The 22,364-nt window shown below is 36.0% G+C and overlaps 1 protein-coding gene across 2 annotated transcripts; it reads left to right on the top strand.

Annotated features, from left to right (window-relative positions):
- The first annotated feature begins 300 nt into the window (after positions 1-300).
- On the top strand, positions 301-12,587 carry si:dkeyp-72h1.1 (uncharacterized protein LOC799956 homolog). Of its 2 annotated transcripts, none has more exons than XM_052585721.1 (4): positions 301-479; positions 6,794-6,903; positions 10,308-10,473; positions 11,605-12,587. In XM_052585721.1, the coding sequence occupies exons 2-4, from the start codon at positions 6,817-6,819 to the stop codon at positions 11,655-11,657; spliced, it is 306 nt and encodes a 101-aa protein (XP_052441681.1). In that variant the 5' UTR covers positions 301-479; positions 6,794-6,816; the 3' UTR covers positions 11,658-12,587. The 2 variants fall into 2 exon arrangements, with proteins under 2 accessions (XP_052441681.1, XP_052441682.1); XM_052585722.1 differs by lacking the exon at positions 301-479 and adding an exon at positions 1,190-1,252.
- The last annotated feature ends 9,777 nt before the right edge of the window (positions 12,588-22,364 follow it).

Here is a 22,364-nt window from a genome sequence, read left to right as displayed (position 1 = left end):
ATAAAAACAATATTTTACTTGATCTATGTCTCTTATAAATAAATGTATTAATAATTTTGTAAATAGAAACCGTTAATTTAACACATTTACAGTATGCTATATTTTAATACTGTAGCTATTGTATAAGTAGTTTACAGTGCTGATAACATGATTGAAACATACTATATTATTATTATTAAAAATGCATGGTTTATAATAAATCTATGCGCTAAACTATTTGCATCTAAAAACCATCGAGAAGAGAGGTGTGTCGCTGTCTCTCTCTCTCACAAACACACACACACACACTCGTGCTCTTGTGACTCGGGTGAGTGCGCATGAAATTACAGTCGCTCTCTGAAGTAACAGTAGCAGGGCTCCAGTCTGCGAGAATCTGACTCGAGTCTAGCACTCACTCACTCACTCACTCACTCACATCTTCTGGAGAGAGCAGCAGTCACGAGCTTTACGCGGAGAGACAGCACTTCCGACGGCTACAGGTATGGGCACTTTACACAACAGCCGTGCAAATTCCGTGTTCAGTGCGCGCTAGAGTTTGAAGCAAGCTGCCTGAGGCACACTGAGAGGCTTCATCAGCATTTAGTGCACGGAGTGTTAGATATTGTCATGCTTTTGAGAAAGATGCATCGCATTGCAACTGGTTAAGTAAGTTCGAATAGGTTTATCGCATGTAAATTAGCCTGCAAGTTTCTGGCAATAAGGCAAAACTTTAGAAAATAAAACGGAAATTCAAGATTACTCCGATTACTAGATTTTTTGATGCCGTGACCAATTATGTGCTATAATTAAAATAACAGTCAAGTGTAGAATAGCCTACTATTCCTATTTCTGTTACCATTAGCATTATTTAAGTTCTTATTAAAGTATTACATCATTTAGATTTTAAAGGAATAGTTCTGTCATTTACTCACCCTCATGCCTTCCTAAACTCATTTTTTCTCCCTTGCTACGTAAATTATTTCTGAAATGTAACCTGGCACTGATTAGGCTACAAGTTACAGGAGTATCCCTGAAATCAGTAACATAATCTTTGTACCTGACACTTTTTAGGTAGCCTAATCTTAACTAATTATTTGTTGGAAAAAGTGATATAACAACAACGAATAGTTCCGGTCTGCATGCTGATTGGTCAATACCTGTGCAGGATATCACTGCGCTTCACCCATAGTGGATCGTTATTTTGTTGCATAACAACCTTCTGATGATACGCGAGGGGCTATATTCTGGCGGAGGAATTGGATTCATAGAAAAGGTAGGCTAATACGAGTAAAAAAATAGTAAAATACATATAACGGTGTTATTAATATTTTTATATTTTAAATAACATTAAAAGATACTCTAGCCCTACTATAGCCAAATTTGTGCATAACAATACTCTTTCAGAAAACTAGTTAAGATAATAAATTAGAATTAAGCTATTTAAGTTATAATAAGAAATAATAACTTGAAGGTCAGTACATTTTGTCAGACGTTACATTTGTAGGTGAAAAAGAAAACGTGAAGCTCATTTTATAGCTACATTATGCAATTCTTAGAGGCAGATAAGCAGATTTATAATGTCTTTTTAATGTTTGATCATTTCTATTGGCAGTTTTCTAGCAATGGCTTTTCAGCGCTTTATTCATGGGTCTATTTTTCCAATTTTGCATTTGATGGTATGTTTTTGTTCAACATAATGACTTGTTTTGCAGTCATGCTCTGGCTTTTGCTGTTGTATTGTTCTCAGCAGTCAATAATTATAAAGATAGCATGTTTTGAAGTGTGTTTTGCACACGGTTTGTGATGGTAACATGTAGTTATGAGAGTTTTGCTATTGCTTCATGCTGACCGCATGTAGCCACCAGTCAGTTCAGTATCGGTCATTTGCCTAGATTTGAGTAAGATTTTCCATGTCACCAGGAAGGGGGTGAGGTCTGTCGTTGCACCCAGTCATATTAAATTATTCAGATACCATCTCTATTTTTCACTGAAACACAGAGCCATGCACAGCGTGACACCTTTAAATGGTAGAAAATTAGAAAATAGCATTTGTAATGAACCACCATGCTCTCCACCAGGAGTTTACTGAGCATGGGTTTCTTTAAAATAACAGATACTCAAAAGTGCAATGGCCAACAATAACACCTGCACTGTTTTTCAGGGTTGCCCGTCTGAAAATATTTTGATGAGCAAATGTAGTCTTTGTGTGGCCGCCTACAAAGCCAGTCTTCCACAGTGCTTTGTCTCACTATAAATGGCACCAAGCACACGCACAGCCCTTTGATCCCTCACTCAAGCCCCTTTTGTCTTTGCCACTCACTTTCACCAATGAAAAAGCCTGTATGCTAACAAGGGTCTGGGAGTGAGCTGTATTTGTGCTGGTCACCATCAACATAATAGCGACTAGCGAGCATGAATAATCAGTCCATTTCCAACCAACATTAAAGGCAGAGAACATAAACCGCTTAGTTTCTTTATCTGCCTGCCATCCAGCATCTGTGTGCTGCTAATTAATCTGAATGGCGCTTTTAGTAAAAAAAAGTTTTGGGGAAGATTTTTCATGGTCTGTCTTTAAACTGCTTTGATCTTCGATGGCAGTGTGTAAGATTGTAGCTTGTGGGTCTGTTTTTTAGTGCGTATAGATGTCGTTCTTTTGTTCAAATGGTTTAGTTCTTCATCGTTTCATTTATACCGTCCTTTAATCCTTTTCTTTTATAGTACTGCATATTTCTACTGTCTTTCATCTGCTCACCCCCCAGTTTTTCCGGTGTATCCCTCGTCCTTTGATGCAGTTGAGCCATCCAGTTCCCAAATGGTATCAAGGGTAAACTACAATGATAATGACAGTATGATATCCTGTCTACCAAGACCTTTGGTTTCAAAAATATCTTTAAAGTGGCTGTTCTGTAGTAAAAGACTCTCTCATTTTACCTGTCACCTGTCTTTAGAGCTTTTCTGTTTCTCACTACATCAAAGCATAAGAAGCGTCATTGTGGTCTCTTCATAGCCTTATCTCAGATCAGCTAAACCTGGATACTGGTTTTATCCATGCAAATGATCAGGTGATAATATGCATTCAGATTAATTAAATCATCAGATTAAAAAAAGCAGTTTTGTTGTGTGAATGTGCAATGTAGTGAATGAGCAGCATTTGTATGCATGAATGCAAGCATGTATGCCTTTTATGCGCTATATAATAATAATGCTACAACTAAATTCCAAAATCCGATTCTTTATCAAACTAATACCATGTGTTGTAATACACGTTTTCACGGTAAAGGGCCGTATTAGTCACCCAGCCTTCATCATCACAGAGCACGGTGTGCATATGTGGCAAGCGGAGGGCTGAGGAATCAGCCTTCAGGACCACCAGCTGCTCCACATCACATTAGACAGATCATGCGGCAGATAGATTATGCAAGCCAACCGTACTCATGTGAGCTTCATGTAAATGTATCCAGTCTGTCCTGTGTATTATTTAAGCAGTATCGCACGAGTGAGAGTGTTGGCTTAATACTACTCAATAAAGTATACTCAGTATCTTACATTTTAGGGTACATTTATGTGACAACGATGTACTAAAAGCATTTTGCGTTTTTAAAAAGTTTAGTGTACAGTCAACAATGTTGTTAAATCGACCCCCTTAGACGCAGCATTGACAGTTACTTTAGCCATTTTTGTTTCATCAATCAAAATGTTTTCCCAAACAAAGCTTCTTTGAGCAAAACACACTGTTTTTTTTTTTTTTTTTTTTGCTGCTCCTGAATAAAAGTGTTTTTGAACAAATTGTTTGACTCATTAATAAAGACAGCTAGTTGTTTCATTCCTAAATGAATCAGTGTTTCACAGAAATCATTTGAGTGAATGATAAATGGCTTACTCATAAATACATTGTCTTGTCGCCATCTACTGGCATATTGATGTAACCTGTAGAAAGAGTCAATGAAAAATCCCCACTACAGTGAGTCCATAAAGTGTCATTGTTAAAAAACTCAATTTAAACTATTGAATAAAGCTTAAATATATAAATAATTTAAAGTTACATATGAAGGTAAAATAATGCCTAAAAGATTTGCATACACAGGGTAAAAGTTGTGGAAGTGTAGAAAACACTGTAAGTGTAAATTAACCTTGCATGTGCAAGCAAAGCTTTGTAAAGGTGTAAATCGCATTCAAGGTAAGAAAAAATGATGTGCAGCATTTTACTGTTAATTGTTAGTGTAATTAATTTATTATGAAACTGCAGCTTCTTGCTAACGCAAAATAAATATGATCTGCATTCTTCTGACTTCCATTTTTCCACGCTTGCACTTTTGGCAAGTTGTTTTTCGCTAAAATACGGTCAAAAGTACTGCAAGCCTGTGAATAGTGATTTGCAAGTGAAAACAATAGTTTATAGCAGTACCATTCAATTAATTTCATCTGAGGGCCGGATTATAGAATCGAAAATTTGAAGGGGGCCAAGGGGGTTGAGGGCCATCCCAATCTCTTTATGGGGGGGGGGGGGGTCTATAAAATAATTAATTACAATTAAATGCATATTCAGTAGTAATATAATATTACCAACAGCAATGTCTATCAAATGTTAACATTTGTGTTGTCTGTCAGTCAATCAAAAAAAAAATTAATCGTTAATCTTGCAGAGACGGCGAGCTTGAGCGGGGAGTTCTTTGGCGTGAGTGAGCAGGAGTAAGGATTCTGATTAATTATTTTGTATAGTATTTTAAAATGTGACGCCAGTATGCCATATTTAGTTAATTGCCTGCGAGCTTCTCCTCCTGTCTGTACGGTAATTTCTCTACTGTGCGACAGAGAGTCGAGTGGTTATGACGCAATCGTTAGCCAATTTTTACAAAAACTGTTTCTATGGATAAATGTCGTGTTATTGAGTCGCTTAATTGCGCGGATATGAAAAACGACCTCCGGCAACAGTGTTAAAGTAGCCCATTTCCGCGGAAAAACCGCTGACTTGACAACATTGCGTCTTTTCCTTTTCTGGCCCGGGCCAGTATTGCTGCCTAGTGGACAAACTGACTTAGTGCAAACACAATTCAAGACATATATGCAATCTGCACATGCTCTTCTGGGCCGGATGAAGATGATTGGCGGGCTACCAATTGAATAGCCCTGGTTTAAAAAACTGCAGAATGGATTGACTGCAAAGAAGCAATCTTTATGCGTAAAAACAAAAAAAAAACACTGTTGTAAAATGTCTTAAGCATGTGGGGCAAAATGTTTGATTTGCTTACTCTTTCAAGCGTGAGAGGGAGGGCGGTCCACCACCTTCTTGTAGCCAATCAAATGAGGCTCTCACTGACTCTCCATTTACTCTTATCTGATTGGTTCAATAAGTACATCACATGCCAAAACATTAATCTTCATTTAGTTCAGGATTGTTTTTCATGCCAGAATGGTACTCTTAACGTGCATATACACTAAAAATAAATAAACAATTACACTTATGAGTAACCGTAAAATACTGCAAATAATTTTTTCTTGTGCTTAAAATGCGATTTACACCTTTACAAAGCTTCTCTTATGCATGCAAATTTTATTTATGCTTACAGTCTTATGTACACTTCCACAACTATTATCCTTTATTTGCAAATTTAGGCATTATTTTACCTTCATACTGCAAATCTTTTTTTCTTACACTTGAAATGTGATTTACACTAATTTACAGATATTTTCTTGCTGAATGCAAAATTAATTTATGCTTGCTATCTTATGTACACTTTCACAAATAGTACCCTGAAAATCTTTTAGGCATTATTTTATCTCCATAAACTTACTAAAACTGAAATAAAAATGTAATTAAAGCTAAAATAATAAATATTGTAAAACATACAACAAAAATTATATATAACAATATATAGACAAAAACTAATAAAAATGGCATAATGACACAACAAATTACCTTAAACTAAATTTAGAATTAAAGCATAAAAATATATATAAAAAAGAAAAGCTAATTCATAAAATTAATAAATAGTATAATAGTATATAAATACTAAATAACACTGTCTGGAATGCTGCTCTACCAGATTTAAGGATATGAATGTTCTTGTATAGATTGTTATACTGTAAAAAAAAAAAAAATTGTCAGATAACTTCATAATGTACTGTATGTGCTTACATCTTCATTAACTGATTTTACTGAAGTCAGAGATATAATTTAATATGTCTGAACCAACTTACAACTTAGGTTACACACCAACAAAAGTTATATTTAAGATTGATATTATGTATAAGATATTATGTTGTTGCAGTGTTAGATGTGTAAAGTGACATTTGTTCAGGTTTACCTTAAGAATTAAATATTTATTGGTTCTTTAATCATAAGGAATGCTGTTTATCTGAGTTTTTAATATGGGAACAAATTTTCATAATCTTTTCCAATTTCATATACTTCACACAACTGCATGCTCTGCACCATTTAATTTTCATCTCCTAGATGAATTTTGCATTTAGAATGAATTGGAGAACTGCCTTGATATTATTGGGACCCACTGAATGTATCCTCGCTCTTGATTTTAGCTGATGAGTGTGAAAGTAATTTCCTTCGAAAATGGGGGAAGAGCTGATTTGAATAACAAACTATGTAAAGACTTGCTCTGCATAAAATCATGGTAGGTGTGCATGGATTGGCTGGATGGTTTTGGCAGGATCTTTCATAGATGAGAAAATAACCCAGCTGTGGTTATTGCAGGTGGCTCATCTGAATTAGTCTCTCCCACATTCATAGGCAAATGAGTGGACCGAGCGACGCTGTGACTATCAGATTGTAAATGCACTTCCTCCTGACTTGTTGTAGGTTTAATTGTGTCACTGGGCAGCATGACGGAGGTGATGAACAGCTGTGACTCTGCGGTGGGAGACTTCAGCGTGATCGGCGCATCTGAGGAGCAGAACATCTCTTTACAGGTGGGTTGTGCTTCACTCGGTCAGCTGGCTGGATGCTGTCTTGAAATTCATATCAGTGGTTTATTCAAGAGGAACGAGGCTAATGAAACACTAAAACAATTAAAAGATTATATATATATATATATATATATATATATATATATATATATATATATACAGTATATATATATATATATATACAGTATATATATATATATATATATATATATATATATATATATATATATATATATATATATATATATATATATATAACAGTCGCTTGTCATTTCGAGAGTAATACAGGGATTTAATACAGATAATGATCATCTGAATACATGAAATTGCTATTTGCCAAAAAAAAAGAGAGAAAGAAAGAAAAAGGGAATGCATGGACATGAAATATTATTCAAATATTGTTTGTTTGTTTTTTATGAATTTGTATGTAATAGTTTATTTCAAATATTATAGAAACAACAACATATTTAAAGCTACAAAGTAACATGCCTACTTCTAGTTTAACTTCTCACTTATCCAGTTTTAAAATGTTATGATTCACTGTTCTTGACATTGCTTGGCGATGTTTTCATTTTCTAGGTGTTCATAACAAGAACGATAACTATTAACTGGGTCAGATTTGAGGATCCCTGCTTGAGGTGGGGTGGTCACCCCTTGGGAGAAATCACCACGCACCACTCCAGCATTTTATGTAGAAAATGAATCAAAGAGCAAAGCAATGAAATGTGAACGATCCCCTATCAGTTTTATTACCTTTTGTCCATTATAGTTGTAATATGTAATATTTTGTCATCCTTCTTGTTGACTGTCCATTAAAGGTGCCATCTGTCATGTCTGAAAAAAAAAATCAAGTCATACTCCACATTCCATACCAGATGGGGGCAGTATGCCTCAATAAAGTGAATTGGTCTACTCTAGAGTAACAGTAACGAGAAACGGCATAGTCTCTATGCTCCGCCCCTACCTTCACAACAACACTACAGCCATAGCCGAAGCCTAAGAGGACGTTTTGCCTCCAGAGGAACGTTGGGTGATGTCAAGTGATATTAAAACATGACATCTTCAAGCTACTCCCTTTCACCTTTACCAGTCAATATTTTCCTATTCGTTTTGTTCATATTACATTTTGAGTTATTATTATTTGGATTAAATTAATTTGACAGACAGCATTCTGTCAACATCATTGGTCAGCATCAGACAGCTGATCAAAGCTAGCGGCAACCAACGTAACCAGAGCTGCCAACTCTCAAGCATTCACCGTGAGACACACGCAATTGACTCTTTCACACGCTGTTCTCACTAGGCTACTACCTTAAAGTAATGAGTCATTTCTTATGACTTCCTATGATAAGCAAGCATACTAAATCACATAATATTTAAGTTTCCATTCTGTTTTATTTCAGACCTTAAATAACACATGGCTCAAACTTACAAAACATTGATTCAAACAAGTTCTCTAGCTTTACAAAAGGAATATTCATCAACTTCTGTAAAAATGAATACAAATAAAATATACACACAAATATACAAATGCTGTTTTACAGGAATTGCAAAGTGCAATCTCTTACTGCAACGTAAATTATTTTACATAATATACTTACAACTGTAAGGTTTTGGTACTATTCTGTAACAAAAAAAGTACAATCTTACAACTGTAGAGGTGCATCAACTTCTGAATGAAACTACAACAGTCCACTGTGAAAATGAAAGGTAACTGCGTAGCCTTTAACACTGGCCGATCATTCGCCATAATGGCGATTTACTTGTGTGAAGTAAACGCAACATTTTTCAACTTTCTGCTAAGATAAATGTGACGCTGTCTTCCCTGAACTGAAATGAAGTAGTGGGCTGTACTTTCCACACGATTGACATCAGGTTCAAGTACACGCCCACAAGCCGTGCGAGTTATTAGTGTATTGCAGGTTGGCTGGTGGTTATGTTGCCCGCATACCGCCTCCCATGGCCGAGACTGGTATTACGACACCTGTCGGGTCGGGGCTAATAACGCTAATGCTAATTAAGGTTGATGTCTCTGCAGCACTATAACTTGACATTTTTTTAATGACATCATCGCCCTTATTTCTTCTCATTCTTTTGATGCGTGTAGGTCATGTTATGGATATTTTTACCTCAATTTTTGCATATGGCACCTTTAAGGGGCATTTAACAAAACTATTTGAGCACTCAGTGCCAAAACTGACTAATCAAATTCGACTAGAGGGCAGGGTAAGGATAGGTTACATTTTAAGTGAAAGTCACACATGCATGCTGAGTGATTTTCTGGTTACCTGATGGATGACTGCATTGGGTCTCCTCCATGATCTATTTGGAGCTTTTCCTCCATCATTTCAGCCTGATTGGAGTCCATTTCATTTTGCTCACATCGCTACGAAAACCCAATCAGATGCCTGCTCGTTCATACAGCCTGCCGGATGAATTCAGATTCCTCTCAGACACTCAAGAGAGACTTGAAAGGTCACAATCTTTTCAAGGAACGATCATCAGTAACATTTCTTTACAACAGGATGAGCAGTGTCATTATATGCTAGCTGACTGAACCCTGTCTGAATCTGTCATTCACCCTGTCATGCATGCTCTTTCTGTGCTTTTTAAACCTACATGCAGTGCACACCCTTTTCTGCTGTTGGCGGTACAGATGCTTTTAGAAAATGCATGTCTCACTTGATAGCCCACATGTTGTAAACACACGGACACACTCAAGATGCTCTTGTTCACACTTCAGTGCAATTGTGGAGAAATAATCATACACAACGTGAGTCACATCCTGCTCTCATGAACTCTAAACAAGGCAACAGGACTCACACAAGAAGTGAGGTGAATGCCAAACACATCATTAATAAAACCCCATCAAGGAGTTTTTGATGGAGCCGCTGGAGGGGAGCTTTTCTAAACATATATTTACTCACAAGTGATTGCACACAAGAATAATACTAGTAGTAATTATCTCTGATTGCTTATAATGGAAATGCACTAAAATTTTCCAGTAGGCTTTAGTGCTGAATGCTTCCAAGTTTAAAATAGACTGACCTGACAACAGCATGCCTTAAAAATTCTTTTTAATTGGCATTTTTGTTTTCCAGTAAATAATTCTAAGCATAGTAAAACATATCATGAATGTATCATGACATATTTCATTTTTCTTTACTTTTTTGTGTTAAGCACAAATCAAACAAAGTTTTGTGAGGTAAAATGCTAAAATTAAAACTACTACTTCCAATTTTTATGGTTTGATGAGGTCCTTAGATCTTTAATGGAGGAAGTCAAGGTCAAATCATGCTGTAACTTGAAAGCTGTCAGGGCATTTTGAGAACTTTTCAGACTTTAAGGTACATTTTAGCTCACCGAATTGTCATGTACTGTGACCTGTCTTGACCCCTGTGTTACAGATCTTCCCAGACTCCCATGAACGGATCCCAAAGCTTTCCAAACGCTTGCCGTCCATCGTGGTTGAGCCCACTGAGAGCGGTGAGGTGGAGAGCGGGGAACTGCGCTGGCCTCCTGATGATCTGAGCCCTACAGACGACCCCAGAGACAAACAGGCCCAGGCTGCAAGTAAGTTCATGTCAGCCATTATAAGAAGTTTACTGTTATTCTCTTTAACCACATAATTAATTTGTTTTTCTTAAAATATTATCTTTAATTTTTCCTATAGCTACTACTTGTCTTTATTCTCAAAACACTGGCTTACTATCATCATGTCTTTATTTTTGCAATGCTATCTTTTAGATCTTTTAAATTAGATTTAGATTTAGTTCATTTTAAATGACAGAAACTTTGTCATACTTTATGCAATACTCAAAACGTTTAAATGAATTTATGCACAACACTGAAAAAACGTTAGCCTAAAAATGTTAACATCTAAGTTAGCTGGTTTTATTCAAGTCAAATGTATTATTTAACATCACTGAATTCACCTAAATGCTAACAAACAAAACGATTTTTGATGGGGATAAATCGGGTAGAAATAGCTCTGGTAACAGATGCAAGTTACTTTTTAAAGTGTACAGTTACATTTTTTTACATTTTTTTTAATAAGTATCTTATGCTCATCAAGGCTGCATTTCTTTGATCTAAATTTAAATATTATTACAATAAAATTTAAATTGTAATATATCTTAAAATGCAATTTATTCCTTTGAAGGCAAAGCCGACTTTTCGGCATCATTACTCCTTTCTTGAGTGTCACATGATCCTTCAGAACTCAATCTAATATGCTGATTTGATGCTAAAGAAACACTTCTTATCAATGCGGTTGTTACTGCTTATTATTTTTATGGAAACCATAATACATTTTAAAGGATTCTTTGATAAATAGAAAACTCTAAAGAACAGCATTTATCTTTAACAGAATTTTTACTGTCAATATATATATTTTTGGTGTGTTTTTTACTGCATTTTGATCAATGTAATGTGCCCATGCTGACTAAATGTATTAATTTCTTTAATAAATAAATAAATAAACCTTATTGACCTGAAACTTTGGAATGGTAGTGTCCATAAAAATGTTGGACAATTTATTATTTCATTTCAAATACAGTTTAAACCATTTTTGTATTGATTTTTATTGCTTATAGAGTGGTTATTTTACCCCTTAGTCAATTTCAGTCTTGTAGCATCAGATGCAATGCATTTAAGGAAAGCCTATTTATGGGATGTTTGATTAGATTGTGTTTTGTATTTCAGTTGACAAGCTCACAGAGGACAGCCAAGAGGCCGCAGCAGGGATGGAAAACTAATGGGCGATGGTTGGCACCAATCCAGCCAATCACTGTGAATGTCTTCATTATGGACAGGAGTGACCGGGAGACTCCACCAGTTAGGTCTGCCTATCATCCACACTAGAGCCGCCCACCTGCTGACCTCCACTCCCCTAGGTGGAGCCGAGGCCTGAGAGACTGTCTCAACTGAACTAGCTCATGTGCCAAACTCTAGTGGTAGTCAGCTGCTGTGATTGAGTTGTAAATGATCTCCAATAACACCATGATACCCATTAGAAGTCACCTATGCCTGCTAAATTATAAATTGGCTTTCATTTATGTATTGAATTGCTTTCGACCAAAGTCTTTCATTCCTTCAATTAAAAGAACATAGCTTCAGGATGTTAATTTGATGTATTATATCAGCACACATTAAGTGAAAATGGATTTCAGATAATATGTAAACGATCTACAGTGCAATATGGCTCTGAGTGTAGATTTCAAACTCTACGCTATGTACAGTAGATCTCAGTTTGTTTTCATGCCCGCACACTACTAATAGGGGTATCTTTTTAACACACTTTCCAAATTTGCACATATTTCTTGCAACTTGCATTTATTCTCTGTTATTCATCACTGCTGCTTATTTATTAGTGTTCATCAGAGCTGCTGTAAATGTAGCTTTCTTTGCCTTAGACATTTATTTGTAATGACATTATATGTCATAATTTGAATGAAGTTACTGTTTGTATATATGTTCAGACGGTCGTTATTTCACCCATCACATGTATCTGTCACCTTCCCAAGGCGAAAATCTTTGGTCCTTCAAAGTCTGTTGAATATCACTGTATTCTGTTAAAAATCTACTGCTCATTTGATGTTTGAGTATTGGTCTTAAAATATTAATAATCTGTCTGAGAATGGGAACGAATGCAACATATCACTTAGCATTAAAGGCAGTTATTTCTACATCCATGCTCTGTTGATTCATCAAATGAATGTATGTAGGATCCAGCCTCGACACATCACTGATTTCTTGTGGGTAGATGTCAAGTACTAGCCAAAGGCACTTCTAGTAGAATATGGTGTTGTAGTTATTCTAGCTCAGCAGCATCAGCAGCTCTGAGCATTTGATGTTTTCCAGCCACAGGCAATCCTTGAGCAGATTTAGGGGCTTCAGCAGCCCCCTCGTCTTTATTCTCAGCCCTCCTTAAACTTTTCAGATTAACTCTGTCAACTGTGGGTTCTCAGTAAAATCTGTTATAATCTTCAGCAGTAAAGCCTTAAAAACTTTTTTTTACTTCCAGGCAATAATGGCAAGTTCACATTCAGTGTTTGCCTGCATAAACTTTACTTTTTATTGTTAAAAATGATATTTGGGGGTATTTTAATTATTTGAGTTTCAGTTCATTTTAATTGTAGATCTTTCTTCTGTGGAATACAAAACTCTTAGTTCCATACATGAAAAAAAAAAAATCCTATAAATTGTTTTGATATATTCAGAATTGGTAAACCTCTAAGATGCACGGTGAGTTATGAAGTTGTTAATGGATATGGTTTGTTGAAAATATGTTTTTATAGGCTATATATACAATCTTGTTAAATCAATAGTTTTATATTCATCCGCCATCATTGTCATTGTCACACTGATTGTAGTTCTTTCCCTCGTTAAAGCTATTAAAGGCATAAAGCCCTATTCACATCAATAACTATAAAGCCCTAAACACACTGCACAATTTTCCAGCTGTCCCAGATGAAAAAATTTATATACAGTATAGACCTATATTTAAATTGTTTGACTAACAGGTGTGGTATACTAAACATCAAAAAGTGCAGTATTCCACTGTATTGCATAGATAGGTATAATATATAACTGAATAAGTAAAAAACAAGTCTTCATGATCTCTCTCACACACACACCTGTTTACTGTACACACACAAAATTTTGCTGTTTGCATTTCTAGTACAGCCCTCGTTCTTTAGCTCATTAATGCAAACCCCTTTGCCACATGCATTGGAATATGTATCATATAGTTTTTTTTTTTATGAAAATGGCAACATGATAGTTTTATAAAGTGCTTCATATGTGCTTCATTTTCACTGGAGGAAACAGCTGTGGTGTGATGATGGGTGAATGCAGTGAAAAGTTAGGCTATATATCGTAACCACTCGACTCTCTGTCGCACAGTAGAGAAATTACCGTACAGACAGGAGGAGAAGCTCGCAGGCAATTAACTTAATATGGCGTACTGGCGTTACATTTTAAAATACTATACAAAATAATTAATTAGAATACTTACTCCTGCTCACTCACGCCAAAGAACTCCCCGCTCAAGCTCGCCGTCTCTAGAAGATTAACGATGGCAGTTTGCATGCACAGCTACTAGAAGATTTACATCTGTCAGACAGGTTGCTGACGTCATCAAGCTTAGTTTGAGTCTGCGCGTCAGAAACGGAAGTGCTAAAAATAGCTAAAAACGGGCTTCACTTGTCTCAGTTGAGTTCCAATGGGGTCGCTGTGTCCATTTCTTTTACTGTCTATGGGGGGAGCCAATCGAAGTCTCCCGATGTTTTCATATGAAATTTAAAGGGGACTGCAGAGGCGACCACAAATTTGTGTTCAGTTTATGGAGCTAAACGCAAAATGTAAATTTTAGCTATAGTCCCACTAAAAATGTCCTAGCGATGCCTATGGCTGGTATGATTGACACTTACTGAGCAACCAATAAAAATGCGAAATGAAATCAACGCTACATGGCGCTAAAACATAAAATTGCTTACCTCATGCTCCCTTCCCAAAGGCAGAAATCCCAGGGTTTAGGAGGGACAGGACCCCCCCATGACTAAACTAATATGACTAAAATCCATGCTGTGTATTGTAAATAACAATGTTTTATACTTTAAATAACTTTGTAAGTAGTAAAACAATAGGCAAAATGTGTTTTAAGTTTAGAAACATTTTGTGTCTCCCCCTCCCTTGCCTCATAGTGCTTGCCTGCTTACCTCTTTAACATCACCTCAGTTGCTGAGTCTGTGGTTCTCCCACAGAAATGGACTACTTTAACACTGTTGCCGCTTTGTTTACAGACATTCTTCTAAATATCTTTTTATGTGTTCATTAGAAAAAAGAAATGCATACAGTTTTGGAACAGTTTGTTGGCATGTTGGGACATTTCTGAGTGCTGGTCCTTTTAAAATCCCCTAAAATGCCAGAGTAAAATGACAGAATTTTCACTTTTGGGTTAACTATACCATTTTGTCTTTCTGTTTGATCAAACACTTTTTTGCTTTTTAATTGAATTTTGGAGTATTTTGATTCACCTTGTAAATGATTGGTTGTTTCATGGTTAAAAACACTTTTTCAAAACCCCTTTTGGAAAAATTAATAATTAGAAAAAATTCTTCTGGAACCAAGGCCTCTGAAAAATGGGTGGACACTACTGGTATCCGAAAAAAAAAAAAAAACCCAGATCTTTAAAAAAATATTTTTATGTTCCATAGAAGAAAGAAAGTAATTCAAGTTTGGAACTACATGAAGGGTGAACAATACCTTTAAAATGATCTATTTTGACTTCATTCAAAGATCGGCTCGTTCAAAGCTTTCCTAAAATGCACAATCCTGCCCTTCCGAGTTTCAAGTTTGCTACTTCCTTTCTAAATGAAGCCGAGCACCATGTGTGTTCAGGTTGAGAGAGCTGTCACGTTGCGATTGTGCTCTCCAGTGAGACGCTCTCCTGACGGTGCGATAAAAGCACATCGTCAGGTGGCTCCTGGGAAATGAACCCACTGTAAAGTTCAGCCACCTCGGCGAGAGCAGCGATCTGACAGGCCGGAGATGATTTTCACTCATTTTCTGCCACTGAATGCTGCTGGCAGAGTGACCTTGTTTGGAGACGCAGGTTTCCGAAAATACACATGTCACTCTCAAAGGATCTCGAAGATACCAAAGCTCGCTCGAGTGCAGAGATATAACAGTTCCCCGTCACGGAAGCTGCCGGTATGAGTCGGCTCTGATTTATAAGTGTTCCTACGCATGCTCATGCACCCACACACACATGCAGAAATACACAACTACAGTGCAGCCAACACACTTGAACAATCTTAAAGGCTTTTTTTTCCCAGGCCTCTCTGTGAATAATGGAGATTGGAACCGTAGGTGGACCAAACACGTCGTGTTATTTTGAAGACTAAAGCTTTCTGGCGCACTTCTCAGAGAGTTCTTGCAGTGTTTTAAATATGTGAAGCTACCTCTAGCCTCCATTAGTGCCTAAATTAGCCTAGTATTTCACAGTCTCAGGCTTTCAGATTAATAGAGCCCCTTTGACTCGGTGTTAAAAAGGAGTTGCAAGCCCACGCCGCTGCGGTCCATGGCTCCACTTCATAATATGTCAATCGACGCCGACAGTGGGATGAGAAGCATGTATCAGCGGCAGCAGGACGCAATGCATCTATCTATTATAAAGTGAGCGATGCACACCTGCCCCATTACTCACTCCCACACCACCCACCTCCATTTCCAACCTTCTTTTATCATTTTATCATTTCATCCCCTCCCTCTCTTCCTCTCTCGTTCTGCTGGAGAGCTCTTCTGATGTGCTTGTCCTTTGGGACTTTGAGCTGTGGTGTTACTATAGCAACCACCTTGTCAAGCAGGCATCAGAATCATGTCTTTCTCCAGCGGCAGCGTGTTGCTGTGTGCTCCTCCCCACTGAACCACTCACATCGCTTGACTTTATCATAATACATTGTTCTATATTAGTGCTGCTATTAATCAGAGATGATGCAAAAAAATAGTATGTTTGTTGGATGGGCTTTTTTGATTGGTTCGGTGTGAGAAGCCTTTATGTGGTGCGCACTGAAATGTGTTTACTTGAAGGTGTCTGCACGAGCCTGCAGCCCGTGTGGACAGGCAAATGCATCAAGTTATGTAGAAACAGCTTTCATATGAGCGTGCATGCTTACATACATATTCCTGGCCACTTCAGCTCACTCATACTCCTCTTTCAACCTTTTGAAGACCATCATATGTCGGTTTTTGGATGCTAAACCAAGCGTCTCTTGGTCATCCAGCTTCATCAGAAAGACCATGCTGGTTGTTTATGGTGCGCCAGCTGTGACATCAAACCAGCAATAATCCTGCTTGGGCCAGCATGGAAATTCAGGTTATTTAAGTTTGTTTGGGTCTTATCACGTTCATTTAAATATCTGTGCATTGTTCTCCAAAAGCTGAGTATAGTATGGCCATACTGATCCATAAGCTACTCTTTACAATAAGGTCCCATTAGTTAATGTTAGTTAAAGTAGTTAACCCAAAAATTAGCATTACATCATTTGCTCACCAATGGATTATCTGCAGTGAATGTGAATCTCCAATCCATCAATTAACGTCTTGTGAAGTGAAAAGGTACATGTTTGCAAGAAGCAAATTCATCATTAAGGTGCAAATCTGTTCCAATGAAGAAACAAACTGGATACTTTTTCAGTTTTGCATTAAAGGCATAGTTCACCCCAAAATAAATCCAGTGTCATAATTTACACTCATGTTGTTCCAAACCTGTATTTCTTTGAATGCTAAAGAAGATATTTTGAAGAATGTGGGTAACCAATACCATATATCCCTAGTTTAAAAAAAAATAATAAAATGCATTTATTTCATACTAAGTATAGTAAAAGCAACTATTTGGTTACCCACATTCTTCAAAAAATATATTTAGGTGTTTATCTCAAATTATGAGCAATACATTTGTTAAAGTATTTATTTCCTTTTTGTTCATTTTAATTAATAAAAAATACATCTGTTCATTGTTAGATCATGTTAGCTCAGGTCCATGAAATAAATGAAGTATAAAAGTTTTGATATTAATATGCATTTTTGATAATATGGATTAATACATGTAAAAATGAACTTTAAATAAGATTAATAAATTCTTAAGTTCATGTTAATGTAGTTAACTAGCCTATTGTACAAAAGGACCCTTATTGTAAAGTTCTTAATGTATTATTAAAGTATAACATAATATATTAACATATAAAAAATATCAGTGTATAATGTGTACTTGGCATTGTTTGAAAACCCCTAAGCACCAACCACCCAGCATAAACCGAATTTCACAAACATTAAGATTCTGGTTATTATGGGCTGATTTAAAGTTCATTTAAAGTTTTTCAGAAGTGCAATCATGTGTGGAAGTGAACCAGGCTTTTTCCAGCAGTCGACAAATGCAGATGCTCACACCACTGATCTGCCATGGACCCTTTTTTAAAACACTGAAGCCAGTGTTTGCGGTTCTGGAGAATGAACTTATATTAGTGATTTGGACAGCGTAATAAAATCCTCCGTTTTCAAGCAGGGACCCACTGATGGCACAGAGGGGCAATTCTGAGAGGAATTTAAAGGGGAAAGCTTACAAGCCAAGCTGTGGAACCAGGATTTGCAGAGAGAGAGAGAGAGAGAGAGAGAGAGAGAGATAGGTGAGATTGGATGAGAGAAAGTTCAAAAACATAGAAAGAGAGCTGATGATGTTCTTTGTTCTGTCTCCTGAGCTGCAGAAATAAATAGCCGGAGGTGAAATGTCAGCATGTGAAATTACTTCACATTTTTTGCTCCTTGTGCATGTGGCTTGGTTTTCTATTGTAAATGCAGCGAGCTGCTATTGTGCCGCGCTCCTTGATTTGTCTGCTGAGGTCAGACAGCAGATGAACAATAAGAAAATGAGAGAAGATGTCAGAGCAATTCAGGTGCCAATGAATCTGAAATGTGTTCCATATTCACACCCACGCACACAAGTGAACAGAGCCGTGAGAAGGGGTTTGTGAGTGGTTCAGGGTGGAGGTTCTCAGGCGGTTCCTCTCCTCCATGGTGAGCAGCCCAGCTGGGATCAGAGCGCTCACACTGATGCAAAGTTCACCCTGCTACCTGCCAGCCACCCAGATGCCACACTAAAATAACAGCTGATATTTACGGTGGAAATGTCAAGCCCAGTTGTTCTTCCAGCTGAGCTGAGCACTGGCTGGCTTCCTTACAAACATGCACACAATTCCAATTATGTAACTTGATTTTATGCTTACTGAGGTACATTATGGCATCGTCCCATTTGTTAAATTATAGGCTATATATAAATAAGATGAAAGTAGACACAGTGTGATATATGCTTGAAACATAAGTGATTTGACTGGTTTCTTTCCAGGTCAAAGGAAGATCTATTGAGCAGTGCAGCTGCTCAGAGGACATCAAGTGTGTAAACAAGAACATGCAAAGAAATGGCAAAACCTCACAATTAGCACAGGTTAATTATTGTTTAGATAGAAACATTTTTAATAATAGTCGTTTATTGTCAAGTGACAAATGTGTAGGTTAACAATTAAGCAGAGCCTAAAACAAAGAGGGGACAAAATGCACACATTATGAGTTACAAAATACTACACTACAATAAAATATCATATTAATTATTATTATTATTATTATTATTATTATTATATAATAATAAAAAAATAGTAGTAGTAGTAGGTGAAGTAGTAGAAGTATTAATTTTTGATCCAATAAGTAAATAATCACTGGACAAAAATAAAACATAATATTCATGATTAACTTGTTGCTGTTATTGGACTACTACAATAAAATAAAATATTGATGATGATGATGATTATAAACTGATTCAGAGGATCTTAATGTTTAGAATATATGCAAAAAATATTTTTTATTATTCTTTTTATTTCTTGATATTGTAAGCAAATAATTATTGGACTACTACAATTACACATAATAAATATTATGATAATTATTCTGAATATTATTGTTGATAGGGCTACTACAATAAAATATACTGAATATTATATTTTATTATTATAGTAGTAGTAGTATAATCTAATGATAAGTTAATATATTGTATCAAAAAAGCAAAAATTAAATAATAATCATTAATTTAGGTTCTGCTTCTACTTTGGTTCTTAAACACTAAACAAATATAATCTACATCAGTATTGGTCAAAAAGAGGTATTATTAGTCAACGTCTATTACTGTATATGGTGCAAAAATAAAATAAATCAATAAATCAAATCAATAAAATAAATCAATAAAAAGCATGATACTATATTTTCATACAGAGCAACATGTGGATTTAATCACTGCATTGTCATTTGGATGGTTACAGGCACCAGAACTTAATGGGATCACTTATCATTACATCAAACTGACGATACGCGTGGTTAGAGTCAAATCTGGATGAATGCTCAAAGGAGATTTCAGAAACAAGAGGACACACACACACACACACACACACACACACACAAACACACACTAACTCTCATCACTTCTCAATCCTTCACACCTGAGTGGTCAGCTGCGTCTCGGCAGGATATCAAACCTCTTTCCATGAATAAACAGAGATGTCCATTGCTGAGCAATTTCTCCTCTGAGTATTACAAATCCTATTACCACCGAACAGCAGCACTCCTTTAGTCACGATCATTTTGCTCTCACTTCCTCTCTGTCTTTCAGTTATTCTCTGCTCAGCAGCTCTCTCCTGGACTAGACCTCGAGCCAATAGTGGTCATAGCCTGCGCTTCCAGCCTCTCACGGTAAAACTGCCTGCCATTTTCAGGAGATGAAGATAAAGAGGTGGTTCAGAGTGGATTCAAGTAAAGGCCAGAACATGCTTAGTCACTTGCCCTGACATGTTTGTGTTGTGTATATTTAAGAAGTGCCACTGTTTCCACTGTGTAGCATATTGGAAGTCCACTCAAGACAAGTCTGTTCACTTAGTTGCCATGTTGGGAAGATATCAACTACCTGTGAAGCAATAAGCATACAAGTACAGCTCCTAAAGATCTCCAAAAAAATATTACAAATCAGCAAAAAAATCTGAAAAGCAAAAGTATCTTTAGCTCAGATCATGCTAAATACAATATAAGATTTAATCTATTTTAAATATTTTCTTGGCCTTCTGTTATCCTTACTTTTCTATTACTATTAATCAATCAATCAATAAATGCTATTTCAAAAATAGTGTTTGGTAAAAACAAAAAGTGTTTGGTAGATGAAAGACACATGAAAAGACACTGGTTGAAAATGTATACCTTAAATCTTTTTAATTATTATTATTCTTTTTTTTTATTTATTTAATTTTAATCAAAAAATCTATATCATAATGATAAATTTGTGGCGTTAATAAGTCGTTGCAGTCTCTGTAATAATGGCCGAAGAAGAAAAATGCCTCATGAGCTTGCTGCTGTAAAGCGCGTTCACATGAACAGTTCAGACATTGCATGAATCAGTGGTAAAAAAAAAACTAAAATACTGTTCATTGTCACGAGCCACAGGGTTTAATTTGGATTTGTCTGTGCATGTTTTTTACACTCATATTGTGTTACCATTTGCCATGCATTGTACGGCTAAGAGACTGCAACGACTGAAGCTAAAAATCATAATTTGTGTTCAACTGAAGAAACAAAGTCACCTACATCTTGGATGCACTGGGGGTAAGCAGATGAACATAAAATGTTCATTTTTGGGTGAACTCTCCATTTAAATAAAATGCCACTTTGGTGTAGTTAAAGAGAGTGCACTTTCAGTTTTTAAAAAAGCACCCTTATGTTTATTTTATTTAACACAAATGAACTATATTACATTTTCATGTAATTATAAATAACATTACATTTAATTGGCACTTAAGTTTATTCTTTATTTCTGTAAGAAGCTCTTTTTTGCTATATTGTACTATTTTTCAGATGTTCCTGCTTCTGTTGAAGCTCTTTATATTCTCAGATCATGGGTATATCATATGAACCGTACAAGACAGTTTTCAGCATTGTCAAATGTATTCTTTATATCAGTGAGAGGACCTTCGTGTGGATGAATGGTTGGACATGGTTAAATATTCAGTCCCTTCTTTCAGGATGTCTGTCTCCTCACACTATTTCATCCTGGGTGTCTGACCCATGAAATGGAGAGAATAGATGGACTGGCCTCAATTAGTGGCTGTCTGCAGGCATCATCTCTGATGGTCATATTCAGCAGCCAGTCAGCCGGAGCCAGCAGAAAAGCACATTTATCCAAAATTCACAAATCTACTGCTTGATAAAGCTGCTTGGAAATAATTTTTGCAATTCTGCTGGGTGCCACTAATCAGTAGTTTTGTTGAGGTCTTATACATGTAAATGGCATATGTTCATCTATTTTTCCTAAGGATTTTGACTATGAGGTGGGGATAAAAAGAAGAAGAAGAAGAAGTGACATATAAACCAATTCTCTGTAAATGCACAACAGCTCAATGGAAAACGATATTTTTAGTATGTATTTTAATAACCCTGAATAATAATATATTACAACTGGGTGGTACATAAAATTAATGAAAATGTGAGCAGACAGTTAAATTAAATTATCACATAATACATATCCAATATTAATATACATTAATAACAAACATTCTTCAATACGTAATTCATGGGTATTTATCATACTTTTAAATATTGACTGACAATAAAAATACATACAATGTGATCACATTTTAATGTAATTTAATGTAACTTTTTTACTAAAAATTACTAAAAATGACATTTTATATTAATGCTATTTATTTTATTATACGAGTGTACTTAAAATTATAAGAAGTTAACATTTACATTTATAAGAAATAGCTTTAAATAATATAATATAATATAATATAATATTTTTATTCTATTCAATTATAATATCATTCTGTACATTCATTCAGGTGGATCCCACATGCGCACAATTTCAGTCAGCA

This window comes from Carassius gibelio, chromosome B20 (assembly GCF_023724105.1).
Source record: "Carassius gibelio isolate Cgi1373 ecotype wild population from Czech Republic chromosome B20, carGib1.2-hapl.c, whole genome shotgun sequence".
Taxonomy (NCBI): domain Eukaryota; kingdom Metazoa; phylum Chordata; class Actinopteri; order Cypriniformes; family Cyprinidae; genus Carassius; species Carassius gibelio.
The sequence above is the reverse complement of the archived record's forward strand: the minus strand, read 5'-3'. Positions and strand labels throughout refer to the sequence as shown.

Bases quoted from the DNA above. Each gene is read 5' to 3' on its own strand.
- si:dkeyp-72h1.1 (XM_052585721.1), top strand. From the start codon at position 6,817: ATGACGGAGGTGATGAACAGCTGTGACTCTGCGGTGGGAGACTTCAGC. The intron at 6,904-10,307 runs GTGGGTTGTGCT...CCTGTGTTACAG, and splicing joins AGCAGAACATCTCTTTACAG to ATCTTCCCAGACTCCCATGA. The intron at 10,474-11,604 runs GTAAGTTCATGT...TTTGTATTTCAG, and splicing joins CAAACAGGCCCAGGCTGCAA to TTGACAAGCTCACAGAGGAC.